This window comes from Musa acuminata, chromosome BXJ3-11 (assembly GCF_036884655.1).
Source record: "Musa acuminata AAA Group cultivar baxijiao chromosome BXJ3-11, Cavendish_Baxijiao_AAA, whole genome shotgun sequence".
Lineage (NCBI taxonomy): Eukaryota > Viridiplantae > Streptophyta > Magnoliopsida > Zingiberales > Musaceae > Musa > Musa acuminata.
In genome coordinates, this window is record NC_088359.1 from 30,448,836 (window position 1) to 30,469,786 (window position 20,951).

General features: G+C 37.9%; 2 protein-coding genes across 4 annotated transcripts; both read left to right on the plus strand.

Moving 5' to 3' along the window:
• Nucleotides 1-390: 390 nt before the first annotated feature.
• LOC135652518 (26S proteasome non-ATPase regulatory subunit 2 homolog A-like) lies at nt 391-10,969 on the plus strand. Its single transcript, XM_065173495.1, has 25 exons — nt 391-569; nt 661-761; nt 914-1,034; nt 1,783-1,842; nt 2,319-2,386; nt 2,711-2,753; nt 3,801-3,866; nt 4,024-4,062; nt 4,127-4,209; nt 6,077-6,191; nt 6,281-6,355; nt 6,623-6,781; nt 7,151-7,258; nt 7,344-7,445; nt 7,527-7,667; nt 7,797-7,901; nt 7,984-8,205; nt 8,817-8,930; nt 9,003-9,218; nt 9,563-9,622; nt 9,748-9,861; nt 9,941-10,026; nt 10,119-10,227; nt 10,322-10,500; nt 10,588-10,969. Exons 1-25 carry the CDS (start codon nt 465-467, stop codon nt 10,661-10,663), a joined length of 2,667 nt encoding a protein of 888 aa, XP_065029567.1. The 5' UTR covers nt 391-464; the 3' UTR covers nt 10,664-10,969.
• A 120-nt stretch (nt 10,970-11,089) lies between these two features.
• On the plus strand, nt 11,090-19,533 carry LOC135652519 (SH2 domain-containing protein A-like). 3 transcript variants are annotated; one of them, XM_065173496.1, is made up of 12 exons: nt 11,090-11,852; nt 12,850-13,041; nt 15,079-15,276; nt 15,364-15,456; nt 16,741-16,818; nt 16,918-17,085; nt 17,449-17,799; nt 17,904-18,166; nt 18,278-18,440; nt 18,524-18,867; nt 18,975-19,040; nt 19,123-19,533. In XM_065173496.1, the coding sequence occupies exons 1-12, from the start codon at nt 11,643-11,645 to the stop codon at nt 19,157-19,159; spliced, it is 2,163 nt and encodes a 720-aa protein (XP_065029568.1). In that variant the 5' UTR covers nt 11,090-11,642; the 3' UTR covers nt 19,160-19,533. The 3 variants fall into 3 exon arrangements, with proteins under 3 accessions (XP_065029568.1, XP_065029569.1, XP_065029570.1); XM_065173497.1 differs by having other exon boundaries at nt 12,853-13,041; XM_065173498.1 differs by lacking the exon at nt 15,364-15,456.
• Nucleotides 19,534-20,951: the final 1,418 nt, after the last annotated feature.

Consider the following 20,951-nt stretch of genomic DNA (forward strand, 5'->3'; position numbering starts at 1 on the left):
AGCTTATTGAAATCGAGCTATTATATTAAAATATTTAAACCTAAATTAATAATAATACATCACCCTTGTAAATCAAATCTAAAACTGTCCCCCCTCTCGATCTGGCGTCAAGCCACGGTGGCATAATGTCTCTACCAATAGGAGATGTCAACGGTGTTTCCGCTTGCTTTCGTCCTCCGTGACGGCATACAATAAATTGGTTATTTTTCTTAAAAGAAAATGTGTCGGCCTTAATTGGGCCTTAACTGGGCTGAAATGGTAACCAACCTGCTATTGAAGCCCGTTACCGGGTCAGCTAATTAGGCCCAAATTGGGCTGGAGTGGTAACAATCGCCACAGTTATTGCAGCCCGCTACCCCTTTATATTCTCGACTCGAGGTCGGCCGAGCATAACCCTTTTCTTTGTCCCCAAGCGACTTCTCTGCTTTCCTTAGGGTTTCGATCGCCCCTAATTCTCCATTGTCATGGCTGTCGATCAAAAGCCCGGTGCTTCCTCCACCAGCCCGGACGGTTCCAAGCCTGCCTCCAAAGTTACCAAGAAGAAGGACGAGAAGAAAGAAGAAGATCTGGTGACTCCCCATCTCATTTTTCCCATCTGTGCCCTTTCTTTCCGTCGATTTCTTACTGTTCCGACCGCTTGATCTCGTGTTCCGCTGCCAGTCGGACGAGGATTTGGCACTAAAGCAGCAGCTCGAACTCTATGTGGAGCGGGTTCAGGATGCCGACCAGGGAGTCCAAAAGCTCGCCTTGGAGAGCATGAGGTTCTTTGCCTTCTTCGTCTTGGACTTCCATTCTCTGTCCATGAATATCTTCTCAGAATTAGGGTTTCTAGCGGATGTTTACCATGTTCGCGAAGTTGATTTGCATGACAATTCAATTCTCGGTGTTTACAGTTACTTTGCTTTTTCTATAGGCAGGAGATTCGAACGGCAACAAGCTCCATGACATCTGTTCCTAAGCCTCTAAAATTTCTCCGGCCACATTATGGGAGTCTAAAAGCATTTTTTGAAACAATGTCAGAGTCTGATTTGAAGGTAAAGATTGCTATTTATATAGCTTAATTTAATCCTATTACTATTTAAGCTTATGGTGATTGGATTTATCTTTTCTAATATGTTTTGGAGTAGTCTAGATCTTCTGTTGGCTTGGACTATGACTAGAGGATGGATATGGTTTTAGATGTTGAGCATACGCATCAGATGTGTGCCCAGTAGTTACCATAAGCTTGCTCTAATGCATTTACATCTTATAGTTATATAAGATTTTTCTTTTAATCTATGACAACACAACAATCATATATAGAGCTTAACCCTCCTTTCCACACATTGCTAGGGTCCAAGCCAGCAGACAACACAACTATAAGACTAGTCTTGCCTTTTGGACTTGAATGTTGGGAAGCTATGGAATTAACCAAGATGTAAATGCTCACAACTTAAATATTGAGATTGATGACAAGATTGTTAGAAAATATAGAATAAGAAATGTTCTCAATTCTTATTTTGTGTAGTCCTTTAGAGGATGAAATAAGAGAAATTAAGATAAGATGGTAAGAACTTGATTGAAGAAGATCTAACAATGCCTTGAATGAGTTGATTAGGATTACTTATACAGAGATATTAAGAGATCGAAGATTAGTTGAAGCAAATAAAGAGTCCCTTGATGGTTCTTAGTTTAACCAAGGATAGCCTCTCTTCCCCTTCTGTGTTTTTGTGTGTATGTTTTTCTCTTTCATACTTTTTTTCAAAACTTAACAGAATTTGCCATATTCTCTTTGAACCACAGAAATACTTGGCGGACATACTTTCCGTGTTGGCATTGACAATGTCTGCTGAAGGAGAGAGGGTATGTAAAATTCATCTTATAACTACGTATTTTCTTCTCCCAGAAGTTGACATTACATGATATCTACATAGATTCCTTGCCTGGTATTTGTCTCAGAAACTTGCTGCAAATAATTGCTGTTGCAAGTCCTATAGTGGTTTTACTTTTGTTATCATACATGTTTGTGAGTTACATATCATATATGTTCTTTGTAAAGTCTTGTTATTCAACAATAGAATGATGCTAAACAGATTGGTGGAAAGATCAAGAGGTATAAGAACCCTATTTACAGCCAGAGTGTTGGATGTGTTTTCATTTATTTTTGCCATCTTAAAATTTTGCCTACTTGTTTTTTTGGCAATGTCTCTTTGCTTTTTATAATTTTACAGCACAAAATTCTGTGGTCCTCTGGTGACACTGATGATGCACTAGCATTTTGTAGTTGTGGTAATGTATTGCTTAAGTCAGTGTAACAATTTCCTGTTTGTCCTTTGTAGGAGAGTCTGAAGTACCGATTGCTAGGGTCTGAAGGAGATATTGGTTCATGGGGACATGAATATGTAAGGTAAGGAACTTAACTTTGGCAAGTATTAGAATGGTCTGAACCCATATTCTGTTTTTGAACTTTTAAAATCTGACGTGTACTTTAAAAATTGATATGTAGTTTTGATAAATATAGTCAATATAACAAACTTATGTTTGTAAAGGTACAACTTTTCAGGAGAATATTAAATTTTTTGAACTTCAGATTATCTTGTCATGGGTTCAGAATGATGGTTTGTTATCATGATGTTTTAAAATTTAGTGAGATATTGGTGTATGCGTGCTTTTATCTTTTGATGCTAATAAGTTATTTATGTTCATCTCAAACTACTGTTTTATTTGGCAGAAATTTGGCTGGTGAAATCTCACAGGAATTTGCAAAGCGGCAGGTCAGGATCACTCGCTCAACGACTTATCTGACAACTTGGATATTTTGTGATATTTTATGAGTCAATAGGTTGATGATATTTATCATGTTTTTGGTCGCATCTATGCTATACTAGTTTGATTCATAGATTTATTTCTGATTAAAATCTTGTTTGTAGCTTATTTTTATAAGACCATCGGCACATCCATGCAAAGGCCAACTATTTTTTAAGAACTCATTTTTTTTGCATCATACAAGAGCAAATCTTTTCATATTAATTTTTATTAAATCAATTTAGGTTTTGCCCATTTTTACTACAAGTCTGAAATGACATTTCATGCCTCAGTTGTTCTTGGAGATGATATATCATGATAAACAATTAATTTTACTTTTACCCTCTTTCATAACTACTCCTAATTGTTCACAAATGGAATCATTCTCATATTTCTAGTAATCTGTATCGCGGCAAAACTAGCTTTTCATGTATGAATATCTTTTCCATCATTTAGGTTCACAATAGAGGTTTCACCTGATGATCATTTAACTTTCTTGATTTATCGTCCACTTTAATTATCTTGTATTAACTCCATGAGGAACATGATATTTAATTGTTTATTCAGGACAACAAATAGTCTTAACTGACAAAACTTTTGCCATTGGAAATCTTGTGCATCTGTTTTGAGTACAACGTTGACTCTTTTCCTAAGTTGCACTAATCTACAAAGACTAAGTGTTTCAGACTGTTACATGAAAATATCTTCTATATTTTATAATCTGACAAAGTTGCTGTTTTGAGTGTTTTAATGATCTGTACTTCTTTTTGCTTGCAATTTACTTCAGTTGTTTTTGAACATGTGGTTGAAATGCGAAGCATTATAAATGCTTATCGTGGAAAATCAGCTACTCTTGACTACCTAGCTAGTGCTAGTGTGGACTTAGTTTTAGTTTGCTTAGCTGATATTTGTTATCACGTGAACTCATTTACTGGCATATTCCCACTGTTTTAGCCTCTTTTCAGTCAGCTTGTTCTAGCTAGTAAGTGGCTAATTACTTCTCTCTTCTTACACAGTATGATGACTTGCCCTTAGACACTTTGATGGAACTTGTGCAACAAATTGTTGCCTTTCACATGAAGGTATCTGCTATATAATATCTGAACCTTGAGTTATGCTGTTTATTTTTGGTAGTAATTGTGGTAAACGGTGCTAATCTTGTACATTCTTCTGTTTATTGAGTTATTTTATCTAGTTTTTGAAAAGATGATGATTATTTAGTTTTAACTACTGGTACAGCATAATGCTGAGCCGGAAGCTGTAGATCTTCTAATGGAGGTATGCTCACGACTCATTCATTTTTCCCACCTAGTTGTATATTTATATATCTTTTACCCTTCAGGTTGAAGATCTTGAGCTGCTAGTTGAGCATGTGGATGCTACAAATTATAAAAGAGCGTGTTTGTATCTTTCCAGTTCTTCTAGGTAAAAAGATTTCCAGTTTTGTTACAAATGCACCATGCACTTATCTTGATATAGTCCATTTGCAAAGACAAAACTAGTCAGTCTTTTTGTTGTTTGTTGAAGTGCTATGACACCACTGTTCTATATACTATTGGTAACTTGGTATGTTGCCACATGATTGACTTGGGATGATATGGATGGCTTGCTACTGTGGGACAAGAGCATCAAGGGGCAATTATTCTAAAATTTATGTATACTGTAGGTTTTGATAATATGGCTGACGAAAAAAATTGAGAGAGAGAGAGAGAGAGAGAGTGAGAGGAGATGATAACACTCAGGCTTACTCTTGTTCATAGAATCACATTTTAGGGGCTCTCCTCTCACATAAGAAGCACCTCACGCACAGTGATGGAATCGTACCAGAGGGTAGAGAAGATGTCTTACATCTCGCACGTTACGTGACACTGGTGGATGATATTCCATGGTTCTCCACCGCCTGCGTCCCAACTTCTATTGTTCATTTGATCTTGGCATCACCTAAGCAGCATAGGGGTGTGTGCTGAGGCTTTGTCAGAGTCAAGATTGGGTTAAGGGTAGCGAGGAACTTTGTTGGGGCTGAATTTGGGGGACTTCAAGTGGTTGAACTTAGATTTGGAGCTTATCTTAGGTAGAAATGCGGGAGCCATGGTTGGGCCCTTTAAGAACTGGGACCTTGGTGCGGGGGAAGAGGGAGCAGGGTGGAACATGGTGAAGGCTGGAGGAATGTGGGACTACGCCACAACGAACAAGGTGTCTAGGAAAGGAAATGGTGAAGGTTGTGTGTATCGGTTATAACCCTTGTATGATCTAAAAATACTTGGTATAGTTTTGTTTACTTGGTTTTTCTTGCATAGAACTAATTCACTCATTAATTGTTTTTATACGTTTCTGTTTGTAACCATCAAAAATCGCACTGGACTGAACCGAACAGTGTGTATTTTTTGGTTTCCTCTGCTTGGTTGCACAGTCTTGGTATATATGATTTTACCAATCATGGAAATGTTTATGCATAAAATTTTGGATAACCTAAGGTTTCAGGATTGGAGAACCTTAAATCTAATATATCTGTACCATAATATTACAAACTCCATCTTTTTATCTCATAGTCAAAGACTGCTCTGATCAAATACTTGTCCTTCCTAAGAAGTAAAAATGTGAGCATGCTGGCGGAATTTTGTTTCACTATAGCATGAGATGAGAATGGTTGGCTAATTTTGTTAAGCAGCCAAAGCGTGGGTTTAATTTAGCAACCGGGTGTTCTTGAAACTTGTTGGATTTTGTTATTAAACATGTGGGTCATGTTGCAGTTTATGTTTGGCAGGGAGTTGAGTTATCAATCAGACTGACAGTGTCTACGGTAATTTGAGATCCTCTAGAACATGTTCTATAGCATTCCAGTGTAATTCTCTTAAAAATTTAATAATGAATGGTGATGATTAAATGTTATCTTTTACAAGAATTGTGGTGGTGAATCCTTTAGTAGAAACTTTTGAGTCATGACATGCTATTTTATGTCAAGAGGTAGGATTTATTCATTCATTAAGATTTTTCGGCTAATGTTTTCTGTTCTGTTTATTTTGCAAATAACAGCATGTAACCTTCATTGGTGAAGATTAGACATAGTTTTGCTTATAATTTAAACTAAAATTATTTTACTTCCATTGGCCTTGGAGGTTTATTTTGATTATCATTTTCTTCCTGTGACGGATTTATGGATGTTATATGATAAATGATTCTAGTCAAATTGCGATTATGCTTTATCTGAAGACAGCTGTAGTGCTGTACTCTTGCCGTATGATCATTAAGTTATAAAATGTAATTTTATTTTCAAACCATGTAAATCTCGCAGCTATCTCCCAAGCACAGATGATTTATTAGCTTCGGACATAGCCTTTACAATTTATACCAAGTTTGAGGATTATGCAAGTGCTCTGCGGATTGCACTCTTTATCGATAACACTCAAGTATGTATACATTCATGTTATCGTAAATGTATTTCTTCACATTAGTTAAGCTGTTGTTAAGTTTAACTCGTGAAATTCTCTTTGTGCAGTATGTGAAGCAGATCTACACATCCACTGAAGATCTTCTACTGAAGAAGCAATTTTCTTATATTATAGCTCGTCATGTAAGCTGTCTGCATCATATTGACTATGATGATATAGTTTTCACTGGTGTAATTAGACTCACCAGAGTTGTATGCCATAATTCATGCATTCTCTTATATGTGATTGTGAATTCACTGTGTCCAAGAGTACAGGCCAATTTCTTTTTTGCTTGATGAATTTTGAAAAAATTATTGTTTTTTGCCATATTTCTAATACTTCATTCTGATATTGTGTGCAATATTTGGTCAGATACCACCCTGTTTACTGATCAGCTCTGTTTACTTCAGGGTCTAGTTCTGGAAATTGATGAAGATATAGCTCCTGATGATGATGACAGGGAGGCCTTGCAGGAAATAGTCAACAATGTTAAGCTAAGCGAGGGATATCTTGCGCTTGCTCGGGACATTGAGGTTATGGAACCTAAATCTCCAGAAGACATCTATAAGGTGCTGGTTCTTATACAATTATCTAAACTGCAGTATGCCTTATTTCTTCTCAGATGATATTGGGTATTAATCCAAGTTTGTAAGATGTTTTTTTTTGTTGTTTCCCCTAATTAGATTGGCATCTGTTTTGATTATCTCATCATGTCAATTTTTTTCTGATGATAAAGGAATTTTGTTACTGAAGAGATGATTCTTGTTTTTCTTAGGAAGTACTCTCTAATATCCGTAGAAAGTTCTTTCCATGACTTCTTATTGTCCTTCAGTAGAAAATCATGGTTCTTGTAATTTTTTGTTTGTAAATAGAAATATTCACATGTATTTGTTTGATTATTTTTGGTCCTCTGGTTTACACATTGTTTTATTACTTAGGTGCACTTGATTGATGGCCGGGCAAGTGCAAGTTCTAGTCTCGATTCAGCAAGACAGAACTTGGCAGCTACCTTTGTTAATGCATTTGTAAATGCCGGATTTGGACAGGTAAATGAAAGAATTTTTTAAGAAATTTCTTTTGGTAAAATCTTCTATAAGTTGTTTATACTTGGATATTTCTTATTATTCTCAGGATAAATTGATGACTGTCACATCAGAATCCTCCAGTGGATCTTCAGGTAATTGGCTATTCAAGAACAAGGAACATGGAAAGGCCAGTGCAGCAGCAAGCTTGGTATTGTTATTCCCATATGTTTTATTTGATATAAATAAATAGTGGTATATTAGAATGTGATTATGCTCTTCTTTGTTATAGGGGATGATTCTGTTGTGGGATGTTGACTCCGGACTTTCACAAATTGATAAATATTTGCATAGTAATGATAACCATGTGGTCGCTGGTGCTCTGTTAGGTATTGGTATTGTTAGCTGTGGTGTGAAGAATGACTGTGACCCTGTAAGTTATATCTCATTTAAGATTAATAAGATATGCCAGTGACATCCTCTGCTAACTTTCATATTTTCTTGAATTCATTAGACTATTACTATGTAGATATGAGATTATGTGGTATGGTTCTTCTTGCAGGCATTGGCACTTCTAATTGACTATATTAACAAAGATGACACCATCATCCGCATTGGTGCCATACTGGGCCTTGGAATTGCATATGCTGGATCTCTTAAGGATGAGGTGGAGATCCAGGAGCTATTTGTCTGCTTTTAACTGCTAACCATGTTCTTAATTACATTCTGACATAATAATTTTGTGCCAGCTTAGAATTCGCCTATCACTTATCTTGGGAGATCCAAAAACACCTCTTGACGTTCTTGTATTTTCTGCTATCACCCTGGGGCTCGTATATGTTGGTTCTTGTAATGAAGAGATTGCTCAGTCCATCATTTTGGCATTGATGGAACGTTCTGACACTGAACTAGGGGAACCTCTGACTCGCCTGCTTCCTGTAGCTCTTGGACTTCTGTATCTTGGAAAGCAGGTAATTTGAAAAAAAAAAATCAAAATTGCTTTCCAGGCTTTTTATTAGTTTTCTGTTGTTGATAATTAATCTTCTCTACCATCACTCTATGGTGTTTCAGTGGATAATTGTGTTATATAGCTTCATTATTCTACTTTAAGTAGTATGTAGGATGGATGTCTCTGATCAGTTCAGGTGAGGGGCATCTTGTTTGATGGACTAAACTTCCTTTTTTGCTTTTGTCAAGAAATTTACTTATCCACGTTATCATTGTAGATATAGATGTACTTGTTTGGTTTGCTTCAAGGATGCCAGAAATTTGATACTGCAATTATTGGCACTGGTTCAGCTCCTGGGTAGAAGTATTAAAGGCTTGATCCTTTAGTTGCTATCTTTTAGAAGATTGGCTTAGAACTTCTCCAGTGGCTTGAAGTTAAAATAAAAAAAAGTTTGCCCAACAGATGGATTTTGGTCTTGCAGAATTTGGATATCGATTTCAAGTTAAAATGTTAGGTCATCAGATATATGTTTTTCCCTATTCTTGTAGAATTCAGATGTTGATGAATTGATATTATATCATTTGTGTAGGAGTTTAGTTTTTCTTATTGACTCCTGCAATTTTGGTCTAACAGGATAATGTTGAGGCTACTGCAGAGGTTTCAAAAACATTTAATGACAAAATCAGGAAATATGCTGATATCACTCTACTGTCTTTGGCATATGCTGGAACCGGGAATGTTCTGAAGGTGTCTATTTGTAACTGTGCATTGTCCCTTCTAATTTAGGTGTGAAATGATTAAAACACTTTTGTTCTGCAGGTCCAGAAGCTTCTGGGGTACTGCGCTCAGCATCTTGAGAAGGGTGAGAACTATCAGGGACCCGCTGTCCTTGGGATTGCACTTATTGCAATGGCTGAGGAATTGGGCCTTGATATGGCGATTCGATCATTGGAGCACCTTTTGCAGTATGGAGAGCAGAACATTAGACGAGCAGTGCCCCTGGCTCTTGGTATCCTTTGTATTTCTAATCCAAAGGTACACTTATCCCTATTACCTAGGATTACTGTGCTTGACAGTTACATACAGTATTTTGTTTGTTAATTAAATGCATAAGGGAGCAACTTATAGGGAAAAGTTAACAATCTTGCTAGTTCCAAGTTTTAATCAGGATAATGAAATTCCCTAGAGCAGTCAGTTCTATACAAGTAAATATAATGCTAATTACCCTCAAAAAATAAATAAGTTGCTGAAGATGGTGCTATATTGATTGTTGACCTGTATATGGTTATATGTAGTAGGAAAAATCTACAGCTTAAAAGAAAAATCTAATTCAGCTGTTTTCTTGAACTCAAAATGTTGCTCTCCTCATCTTTGATCAGGTCAATGTCATGGATACACTTAGCAGACTGAGTCATGATACTGATGGTGATGTATCAATGGTATGCCCACCTTAAATCTCTCTCTCTCTCTCTCTCTCTCTCTCCCCCCTTCCCACCCTAAAAAAGGGAAAAAATGTGGGAGAATCAATTTTGCTAGATATCTGACTGTGACCTTTGATCTACAGGCAGCAATTATCTCATTGGGATTGATAGGTGCAGGCACAAATAATGCTCGGATAGCCAGCATGCTCCGCAACCTTTCAAGTTATTACTATAAAGAAGCTGGCCATCTCTTCTGTGTAGGCTATTGTAGACTTGTGTTTGTCTGATTCCAGCAACTTCCTCAGATCACATTTAGGTTGAAATTTATCTTTGCAGGTGAGGATTGCTCAAGGTCTCGTGCATTTGGGGAAGGGTTTACTAACACTTTCCCCTTACCACTCTGATCGGTTTTTATTGTCCCCGTAAGTTCATTTGCAGCCTGTCATCCATACCTTTTCTTTTCCTGTCATCCATATTTAGTGTGTCCATATTATCCTCATAACTTCCTATGCAGGACTGCGCTTGCTGGACTTGTTACTGTTTTGCATGCATGCTTGGACATGAAATCTACCATCCTTGGAAAGTATCATTATATGCTCTACATTCTCGTCTTAGCGATGCAGGTGTGACTTGTCAATCTTAAATTCTTGGCCTATGTTCTCAGTGTTATCACAAAGTTGGTCAGTGTTTTGACGGTCCCTGTTTTAACTCTTGCAGCCAAGGATGCTCATGACGGTGGATGAAAATCTAAAACCTATTTCTGTTCCTGTACGAGTTGGTCAGGCTGTCGACGTGGTGGGCCAGGCAGGTCGGCCAAAGACCATTACAGGATTTCAGACACATTCTACTCCTGTCTTGCTTGCTGCAGGAGACAGAGCTGAACTGGCTACCGATAAGTATGATTTGATTTTGACGATCCTCAATATCTTTCTCTCGACTTTCCACGGACTAACTTGGATCTCGTCTTTTTTATTATTGTGCAGATACATTCCGCTGTCATCAGTGCTGGAAGGTTTTGTAATCTTGAAAGAAAACCCAGATTCTCATGATGATCGTTAGAATACCTTGCAACTTTTTTGTCATTGGAGTTGGATGATCATGAGGAACATTGGGCCCAGTTGCTGTATTCTCTTACTGTGAGGTTATTTACTTGAGTCTTGAATCGAGACACGTACAAAAGGGCCGTGAATTTGGACGTGGGACGTTGGTTACTTGTCATGCTCGTACTTCTTCATGTTACGATACACTGCTGGCTAGCAGTTCCAATTTATCATCCTGTGTAGGATGTTGTCAACGGCCTTCAGCTTCCCAAGCTTCGTTAGTGAAACATCAAATTATTTATTCGATTGCCAAAACTTTGTTTTCGTTGCTAGTTGTCACTATGGGCATCATCTCCATGACAGTTGCATTGTATTGTTGTTTGGTGCCATGTATTTTTTATACTCCTCGCCCATTTTAGTAGACGATAGTAATGTTTCTTCCTTCACTGATGTCTAGAAGCTGATACGGTGTTGGTTGAAGTGGCTGAAGAGTCGTCCAACAGGCGAAATCGGATCTGATTCAGCCTGGTTTGGCGTTCGGCAAACAAAGATGGTGCCATGGCCACTCGTACGCAGCACATTTGCTTGTGTTCGAGAGGAGTGAGTCGGTCGCATAAGGTCACACAAACATCCCCAAACTCAAAATCCATTTCGACCAACAATCCCGTGAGCATAACTGTCCACCGTCGGATCAGGACGAGGCTGCTCGACCCCATCTTCGGACGGTATAGATATCAACCTGCTTCCATTTCCACTTCTACGGCCCGCCCACCGACGACATCAGTCGAGATTGCGCGAGGTAGAGCTGTTCGTTCTCGGACAGGTTAAGTCGAGGTCGAAGTCGGGGGTGGACAGCGGAGACCGTTATCTAACCCCTCGCTGCAACGAAAACCCCAACCCCAACCCCACCAAAATTCGAAGCCGAATTCATTATAGGAGGCGTCCTCTCGCACCACCAAACCCCAACCCCAACCCTTCTCCTTACCCCTCGACCGGCCATGGCCGACGGCGAGCAATGCCGCGAGGAGCAGTACGCCAAGCTCGAAGATCTCAGGATAAGCCTCGATCGAGGCGGAGCAGGAGAGGAGGAAGGAGGAGATGGAGAAGGCGAAGGCGATGGCGAACATGGCGGCGGCTTTGGTTTCTCCCTTTGCGTCTGGATTTATCTTTCCGGCTCTGCTCGTCCTTCTTCCATCATTCTTAAGCAGGTATCCGGTTCTTCCTGTCGCAGCTCTTGATCCTGAAAAAGGAAGTCTCTGTATTGCTTGTTCTTGCTGTTTGCCTGTTTCTTCCTTTTTTCTCCGCGATTACTTATTCGAATCCCGTGAGTATTGGTGCGGGTACTTTTAGTTTGTTTTGCGTTGCTGCTTGTGTTGGAGTCGTCGTGCGAGAGCTTCAGCTGTTGGTTGACTTGCAAGGGTCGTTTCTTTCTTGTGTGGGATAAAAGGGGGGAGCCCGAAATTCCTTTTCCTTACTCTCTGTGGTTTATGTTTGAAGTGGATGCTGATAAATGGAATGAATTTGTTCGTTTATTCATTTAACCTTTTCCGCCAAGTTTGATTGTTTGGGGATAAATGGCAGGGAATGTGTTTCTTTGAGTAAACCCGAGTCTGACTTCTCTTGCCCTTGAATATTAATTAATTCTTATATTAGATAGTTAATTGTTACTTCCACATGATAAAGATTTCTTAGTCTTGCTTATCAAGTTTGGAAGAATTCACTACTGTTACCTTGCAGAACTGGCGTTTGATCCGTTGTTTCTTGGTTTTGACTTGCAAAATGTTCTGCTTCTCTTTTTCACACTTCTTGATGGATGTAAATGTCTGAATTTGATTCCTTCTCAAATCAGTCTTTGGTTTAAAACGATGTGTTAGTTTGATCTCACTTGAGGCAAACGAGAATTTATGCATTGGAAGTTTTCTCAGCATATATTTTCTTCTTTGCGTGTTGCTGTTGCTTCATCCTTTTTTGGCAATGCAGGTGGAGCAGTAACTGAATAACTCTTTTTTTGTTATGTAATGTTCTTGGCACCTTTTTTTGCATTTACATAATTAATAAGACTTGAGCATGAAGTTTGAGGGTACAACTTTGTAACAGTGGCTAGTGTGAATGTTATGTCTTCAGGAATATCTTTTTGCTCTTGAAATCCTCTAGTTTGGTGTTTAGTTGGACAGTGTTGTAAATTTCTCTTCCTTAATAATACAGAAGACTTCAGAATGTGAAGATGAAGCTCCCTTTCTTGTTCTAAATGAGGAAAATAAACTGATTCTACTTCCTTTGATATTAATACACAAAGAAGCTCCTTCTTCTGAGAATCCATTTCCCTGGACTGACATGTTTCACACAGCTGCTGAAATGGACTGCCCATTGGAGAAATGGTTTCATGTTGGATGTCAGGTATGTGGTTTTTAAAAATTATTTACAAGATTGATGTGTTTTCGAAGCTACAAAAAGTGTATCTTTTTGCAATTTCCTACATTTGTCATCTACTATTCTGAATAATTTTGAGACTTTTTGCTTATTTCCCATTTTTATTCCTCTGTTTCCTAATATAGATGGAGTATCTTATCTGAGAAGGACCATAGAACATGGCAGTTGATCTTGATAATTTTTAAACTAGTTGCTTCTACATTTAGATATTTAGGATTTGGTTGAAGCAAAATCATCTTATTTTCACCTTTACCTCCGCCAAAAAAATATTAAAGGTTCTAGCATGTGGTTGTCATATCACATCTAGATTATAAATTTTGTACCTCGATGATAAATGAGGCATATGTTCAGCTGTATGACTGTCAGCATCAGAGAAGCATACTACATTTTTACTATTGATCTTATTCATAATTTGTAACAGAACTAGCAGGACATGGGCTGCAGTTGTCAAAATTATTATATCATTATTTGGTTCAATGATTTCATTCATGGCCACAAGACCACTGCCAGATAGCTACCAGAAAGGCTGGTATCTTTGTGTCTTTCCTTGATGGAACTTGCAGAACAGGGGGAAAAAAAAGGAAGATGACCCAAAGGATCTTGATGTTAAGAAAGAGAAGCCAATTCTTTCTCAGGCATCAATTTTCCCCTCTTCTGATGTCTCTTGTCCCCTCTGCGTCCTTCCCCCCAAAGAGAAGTGGCAGCAGCAGATACATCTGCAAGTTGCACTCTCCAAGATCTGGACGAATTGATCCCATGTCAATTGTGGGAAAAAAGAACTGAAATAACAATTCTCATGAAGCATGAATGAAACTTCCCAATTTGCTTCTTGTTCCCTTGATGGAACGAGAAGTTTTAGCTCAAACAAGGAACCCTAATTTGGTTACAATCTTGCTTACATCAGGTACCTGGGTCACATAGAAGTACTCTCTTGTGAATCGACCATACAGATGATTAATCTTATACTTAATAGGTAAGAATGACTTTTATCTAATTTCTTGCTTGATTAGAATTATAGCTTCGTATGCCTCTCATGGATTTGAGTCCGTGACATAGGGGGTGAGAATTCATCAACTGTGATTCAGTACAATTAGTTTTTATTGACCAAGTTATGTCATTGGAATGTAACGTCCGTGTAAAGATTGTCTTGATTATGTTTGTTGTTGTTATTTCTTATTTGCCAATGTTTCACTTTCACATTTTGCCAAGGAGGTGACATAGTTCTGCAAGTTATATCAATTGCAGTGAGAAGAGTCAGGCTTATGGTTGATGGGCTGATGTTCTAAATTCCACATAACCTTTTTCTCGTTTATTTCTTTCTTCCTCTATCCATTTCCCCTTATTAAATGCAACATATCCATTGCAATTTTGGATGAGTAATTGCTTTTAATTTGAAGAAATCATTCATGAATATCTCTTATCTTCTATATATATTTGTTGGATGCTTTAAGTAACTTTCAGAAAACTTTGGGATTATTTGTTGGCATATTATAATTAGTAATTCTTATTTTAAAGGGAGGACAGTTTTGCATTCTTATAATCTTCTTTGATATAATGTTTTTAAGGATCATCTGCTTAGCTTTCATCCTTTAGGTGTTGGCTGAATCTTTGGAACCATGGGCATAAAAGGACTACAACAACTTCTTATATTTAACATTTTAACATTCCATAAGAAAAGTCAAATTTTTGTTATTTCAAAATAATTAGACTTAATCTTCATACTTCTTTGATTATAATCCTTAATTTGATTGCTGGAGATGGACTAGGGCAATTGTCCACAGCAGCACATCTAGTGGTTCAAGCTTATGAGTTTATTTTCTTTGCTTGATTTGTTTTATGTAATTGTTCAAAAATTACTTTTCATATAAGTGCACAACTTGTTGTTATTGTTTTGCGAATAAAGCACATGGAACTTTCTTTTTGAATTATCATCTCTTGTTTGATGCGAGACAGTGACGATTCTGCATAATTTAATGAAAATTTTCTTGGCATGCTGATTTTCAGGTAGCTGAAAATTATATGCGTCTTCATGTTGATGGAAAACTGGTTGGAGAGAAGTCTTTGTTTGTCTTATCCAGCAAGCACTGTCAAGATGATATGAAGAAGATTATACTAGTTGGAAACGATGGGAACCTTGGTGGTTACATCTATCATGTTCAGGTTTTGCCTATATCTGCATCAGTATCAGAGCATTTTGTTAAGGTGCTTACTTGCTTTTAAGATGCCTAAATTCAGCTACCTCTTATAATCACCTAGCATATATAACCAAGTATGTTAACCTGACAACAGAATCCTCCAGCAAAGTTGTCTCTTGATAATTCATGCATTTTGGATGGTGTTGAAGAAGGAGGTGATGGTGTCTGGAGCATTGTTGGTGGCAAGGTCAGAGCTCTCATCTTATGAGCAAAGCTGCAATAAATATTACATTGCATGATGTATGTGAGTTTGGAAGTGATAATCCATGAACATTTCAATTAATTAAAAAATAGATCATGAAAAAAGTATGGCAAAAAATATATTTTGAGAGAAATATGTAAGTCGCTTGTCATGACCTGACTTGATAGGATAACTGATATCTTATCACCCATCACCCATCATACCCTTATAAGTTAATGTAACTGTTAGCTTACTTTCGATGTGGGACGGACTAAATTGGAGGTGTTACTATATTATCATGATTTGACTTGTTGGTCCAAAATGCTTAGGCTAAAGTAAACAGTAGCACACTCATTAGACCGTTATAAGTCAATCTAAATCTTAGTCTACTTTTGATGTGGAACTAAACGTTATATTGCTATTTAACATTGATATATATATTATTTAGTTACAATGGACATCTCACAATGGGAATAGTAGTTTGGATTAAGAAATCATTATATTTTAGCAATCAATTGTTCAGTGTACAGTTCTTGAAAGTTTAAAGCTTGAACTCCATATGTTGTGGATTGGCAATCTGTCACTTAGCTGTTTGATTTTGAATGCATGAAGAGGAAGATTCTTTTATTGTAGCATTAAGAGTATCTAAGACTATTATCTCCCACCGTTGGGAGTCATTAACTACTGAATTCCTTGTGATTCAGAAAAAAAAAAAAAACTTGAAACTTGAACTATGATCTTCAGTTATCCAGTAATCTCCATTAACATGCGAAATATACACAAAACGAACATCAGCATGCTTATTCTTGCTCTTGTATGCTTGTCATACAAAGTATATTTATAATATGCTTGTCCTTTGTCATCCACAACATATGTTCTCAATTTCCATATTTTTATCTTGCCTGATCATAGTTCCTATCCTGTGCGATAGTCTTTCATAGAACCTAGGTGGTAGCCATACTGCCAGAGTGTTGCAAGCGAAAAACTCATCTGAAGATCTTCGGAGAAGTATGCCCAAAATTTCCATCAAGTATCTTAAAGTATCCCATCTTTTTACTTACTTCTTTAAATCAATCAATATTTTATTAGTATATAACATGTAACCGAGAAGTTTCTGACAGTAGTTGTATCCAGCATGACCATAATAATAGTATGACAAGAAATTTGAAGTAAAATGTTATTATCTCAGATTCTAAACTGACATCACAAGTGATGGGAAATTGTTTATGTTTCAACCTTTTCAAAAACTTATTGCATGTTTTTCTGAGACTAATAGTTTGATTAATGTAGGCATCTTGCCGCAGGAACTTCTCTTTGGAAGTTGTGCTATTAGATGCTTTTGGTAGATCAGTCCATAGGGAGATGGAGGTAAATTTTGCTTCCTACAGGTTTTTTCTTAGAACCAGCATCTGCATGATTTTCTTTTTATGTATCTTGTTTGTGATGATTGCTTATTCCTGCTTTCAGGTAGTTGCTTCACTTTTATATGCCGACAGTGGAACTCCTGTTGAAAAAACTCGAGATGATGCCGAAGCACCATTGCTAACAAGTTGTGATGGACTTGAATACCCTTCTACTGATAGGCCAGTCATGCTTCTCCGTGGCCGTGCCACATATAAGCTTAAAATATCTCAGGTAACTCTTAAAGTAACTTGAGTTTTTTCTATTAATGTTTATAAAAAAAGAGGGGAAAAGATAAAGAAAAAGGAGGCTGTTCCAGTAATTTCTGGTTGTAGATATTTTACCTTGCTTGAATGTGGATGACTTTAAGAATTATCTGGTACTTGAGTTGGTCTCTGACATTGTTGAGTGCTAGTTTTTAATGCTGGTGTTCAGTGTATAACTGTATGGTACTAGAAGTCCTTAGATCTTTTAGCTATTAGTTTTATAGCTACATCATAATAGTAGGTTCTATATATGCTTGCTTCTCTTGTCTCTAGATGCAAAGTTGACTACTGAGGCTGACTTTCTTTTTCCTTTTTATGCTTCTTGTTTCAGCTATCATCGAAATGTGACAATCGGCTTTTCCGTGTTTGTTTCCACCCATTGCATGGTCAGAGATATCCATTTCTTGAAGCATACTCTTGTCCGATACGCTGTATCTCAAGGAACCGCAGTAACCGGACATTGGGGATTGGGAAAAGGTCACTTTCAACAACAGTTCTTCTCGATGAAATTCATTTGCTAAAGGCCAGTGATGGGTTGCAAGCAATTCGTGATGTGTATGGGAATGGTCAACTAAAAGCATCAAACCAGTCTGACTTGAAATGCAGTCCACAGTCGAAACATTTTAAAGTTGAGGATAACAGGTCAACAACAGAAGTTGTTGCTAATGGGAGCTCAGAACAGGTAATTCTTGTTTGATTGTCAACATGTATATATGTGGAATTCCTTTCTGTATTTTGCATAGTGCTAACTCAGTTTTTTTTGACATGTTTGCATTCTGTGAAAAGAGGAAAAACCAAGAAATGAGAATAAACAACTTTGAAGGAACAGACAGTGGACCATCAGATTCTGAGAGTACTGATCTTAAAGATCTGGACTCCAGATGGAGCCAAAACTCTGTTGTCTCGGATGTCGCAATATTTCGGTACTGTTTGGAGAGTACTTTTGAGCGATCAATGATACTTAAGCAGTTAATAGCTTCAGCAAGCAATGAAGATATTGCAAATTTTGCAGAGCAGGTTTGCCTGTACAGTGGATGCTCTCATCACCGGTGATCTTTTAAAATTAATTCCTTGTCTATAGTTTTAATTTATGAATTATATAATTAATATATTTGAAGAACTACTTTTTGTGTAATTTTATCTTTGCTTGATATTGACAGAAATCAAATATTGGTTTCAAAGCATTTGGTCCAAGAAGGAGATGATACTTGGAACTCCATCTCTCGGAAGAACCAACGAGCTCTCTGGATGGATGCAATTTCTGAGATCAATAACAAATTCATGATGGTTGCCAATTCTGCAAGTAGGCCCTTGTCCGGACAGGTTGCCTTTTTTCCCATCTTCCAACCTTTTAAATGTTGGTCCTCAAGAAATAGAGCTCTTGACACAGTGCAGAAATTATTCAGGACCTTGAAATCTTGCGTGGAATCGCTGGATGTGGTGATGATCTGGGCAGGGAAGAATTTGACAGGATGTGGTACTGGTTGTATCCTGTAGCTTTTGCTTTGTCCAAGGACCGAATAAACAGAATATGGAAATGCCTATCACCGAAATGGATAGAAGGTTTCATTACAAAGGAGGAAGGAGAATCTGCGCTTAAAGGTCCTGGAGGCCTACAAAAGGCAGGAACTTTTGTGCTTCGATTTCCAACCTCTCGCAGCTGGCCTCACCCTGATGCTGGCAGTCTAATTGTTGCTTATGTTGGCACTGATTGCATCGTTCACCATAGGCTTCTTTCACTTGATCATAGGTGATTCTATTCAGCCTTTGGTTTTATAAGTATTCATTCTTATATTGTTGCAAAACATCTTGGTCTTTGATCAGTGGCTAATCTCTTTCAAGTTCTAATTGTTGCAGGGATCGAGACTCAAGATTACTGCAAGACTTGCTGTTGGAAGAACCTGAATTATCCCAGTTGGGAAGGTAAGTATACGCAACATTTCAAATTCAATGAGGAAGTATAATGCTTTATTAGGAACATTGCCCACCGTAGTGTTTTGAACAGGGTTGTGCGACAAAACAGCAGTTCTTGTGCAAGCTGAGGTCTGGAAATTATGGCATGAACATCCGTGACGATGGATCAGTTGACGATTGGGCACCCCTATGAGATCTGCAGCGTGCCTTAATGTGGTGGTGCCCTGCACAGTTGTAAAGATGTTGTATATGAACAAGAGTTGCATCCTGTTCTGTACACCCAACGTTCTCAAGTTTCGCAAACTCTTTTATGTCGGCGAATTTTACCAACATCAAGAGTTTAATTTCATCAGGTAATTTGATCATCCGCACTATAATGAGATGGAGTGTTCCAAACATTTGTGAGCTGTGTGACCAAAGTTGTTGTAAATGTAGAGCCTTTCTCTCATGTTTATTATCGTACTGCTTACCATAATACTATCTAGTGATAGCTTTTATGTCATGATGTGCTTCTAGCCTCTCTATTAGTGGTGTCCTAACCCAGTAATAATTTTGTGCCGTGATACTAAGGGTGATCACGGTTCCCAAATTGTTCGTCAAATTTGGAACCAGAATTGAGGTGATTTCCATTTTAAATGTAATATGAAATTTATTTATGTTTTTGTTTTTTAGGTTTATATTTAGTTGGTTTAGAACTTTGAACCAAATGTGGCTATTGCTATTTGATATGTGATAATATAATTTTATGAGCAATGCTATTTCTATTTAATGTCATTTATTAAGATCTAACTCAAAATGATAGATACTTAATCCATATAAGTTTAAATTGATCTGATGTGCTTATCAAGCCCAAGCAAATAATGTAACGCTAAAACTGAGGTGATGCTGCAATAGGTTTATGACGGTATTTATCACGCAAGAGGTTTATAATCATCCATCTCGTCACCTCCACCGCCACTGCTTTTCACACTCTTTGCGGCATACCCGACCTATCCGCTTGCCTTGTGAATAGGTATCTAGATGGAGCCCTTTTCCTGAATCCAATCATTAGGAAGGTAGGAAAGTGGGTAAACAAAAAAATTAAAATAGAATCATCGGGCGGGAAGAGCGTCTCCTTTTTCGACTAAACACCGCTGTCCTCCGCGACACACCAAATACGTAACAGCAACAGACGAAGTTATTCGCTTGTTTGAGATCTCCTCCGTCCCACTCTTCTGGATCTCTTCTCACCGTCGCCTACGTTTCCCTTTCCGATCTCGAGTTGGAAGTCTCTCACGACTCGGCGATGACGCCGATGTGTTCTTGGGCGATCGGTCGGTGGGGAAGACCAACATCATCGCCCCGATCTATGTACGACAAATGATCAGGTCGATCGGCTACTATCGTTTTCTTCAGTGATTTTCTTTGCTGGTTATCAGTATCGGGATTCTTTAATTGTGTGTTGATCTGTTTGTTTAGGGTTTCTCACATGTGGTGATGGTAATGTTGGGTAACGGCGCGCTTAGATTGATCCGAATAGGATTCGTTTAGTTGTCATCGATTGTTGGACGCGAGTATTTTGTGGGGTTTCCCTTCTTCGATGTAAACAGATGAGTTTCGACACCTTTGGTGGGAATATGCAGCTTTGATAGCTTCACATTAAGCAGGTAGGCTTCGTTGTCCGGGGACGATGTAGCGGTAGTAGTTTCTTGGGTCCCAACTAGGTTAGGTATTGTTGTTATCGATGGGACTCTACTTGGAATTGTTCCTTCAAATCATGTATACCAAGATGTTAATGTCGATGTCTGATCCACTGAGCTGATAGTGGTTTTGCTGTTGTCTAGGACCTATGTCCCTGTATCTTCTTGCTTGGTAGGGGTATGAACATTGACTGCTTCTCATGTTGGAGTTGGTAGCATTGTGGTGTTGGCAATATTTATG

Bases quoted from the DNA above. Each gene is read 5' to 3' on its own strand.
- LOC135652518 (XM_065173495.1), top strand. From the start codon at position 465: ATGGCTGTCGATCAAAAGCCCGGTGCTTCCTCCACCAGCCCGGACGGT. The intron at 7,259-7,343 runs GTAAATGAAAGA...TATTATTCTCAG, and splicing joins TAAATGCCGGATTTGGACAG to GATAAATTGATGACTGTCAC. The intron at 7,902-7,983 runs GTGGAGATCCAG...ATTTTGTGCCAG, and splicing joins CTGGATCTCTTAAGGATGAG to CTTAGAATTCGCCTATCACT.
- LOC135652519 (XM_065173496.1), top strand. From the start codon at position 11,643: ATGGCCGACGGCGAGCAATGCCGCGAGGAGCAGTACGCCAAGCTCGAA. The intron at 15,457-16,740 runs GTCAGAGCTCTC...TGATTAATGTAG, and splicing joins GGAGCATTGTTGGTGGCAAG to GCATCTTGCCGCAGGAACTT. The intron at 17,800-17,903 runs GTAATTCTTGTT...TTCTGTGAAAAG, and splicing joins CTAATGGGAGCTCAGAACAG to AGGAAAAACCAAGAAATGAG.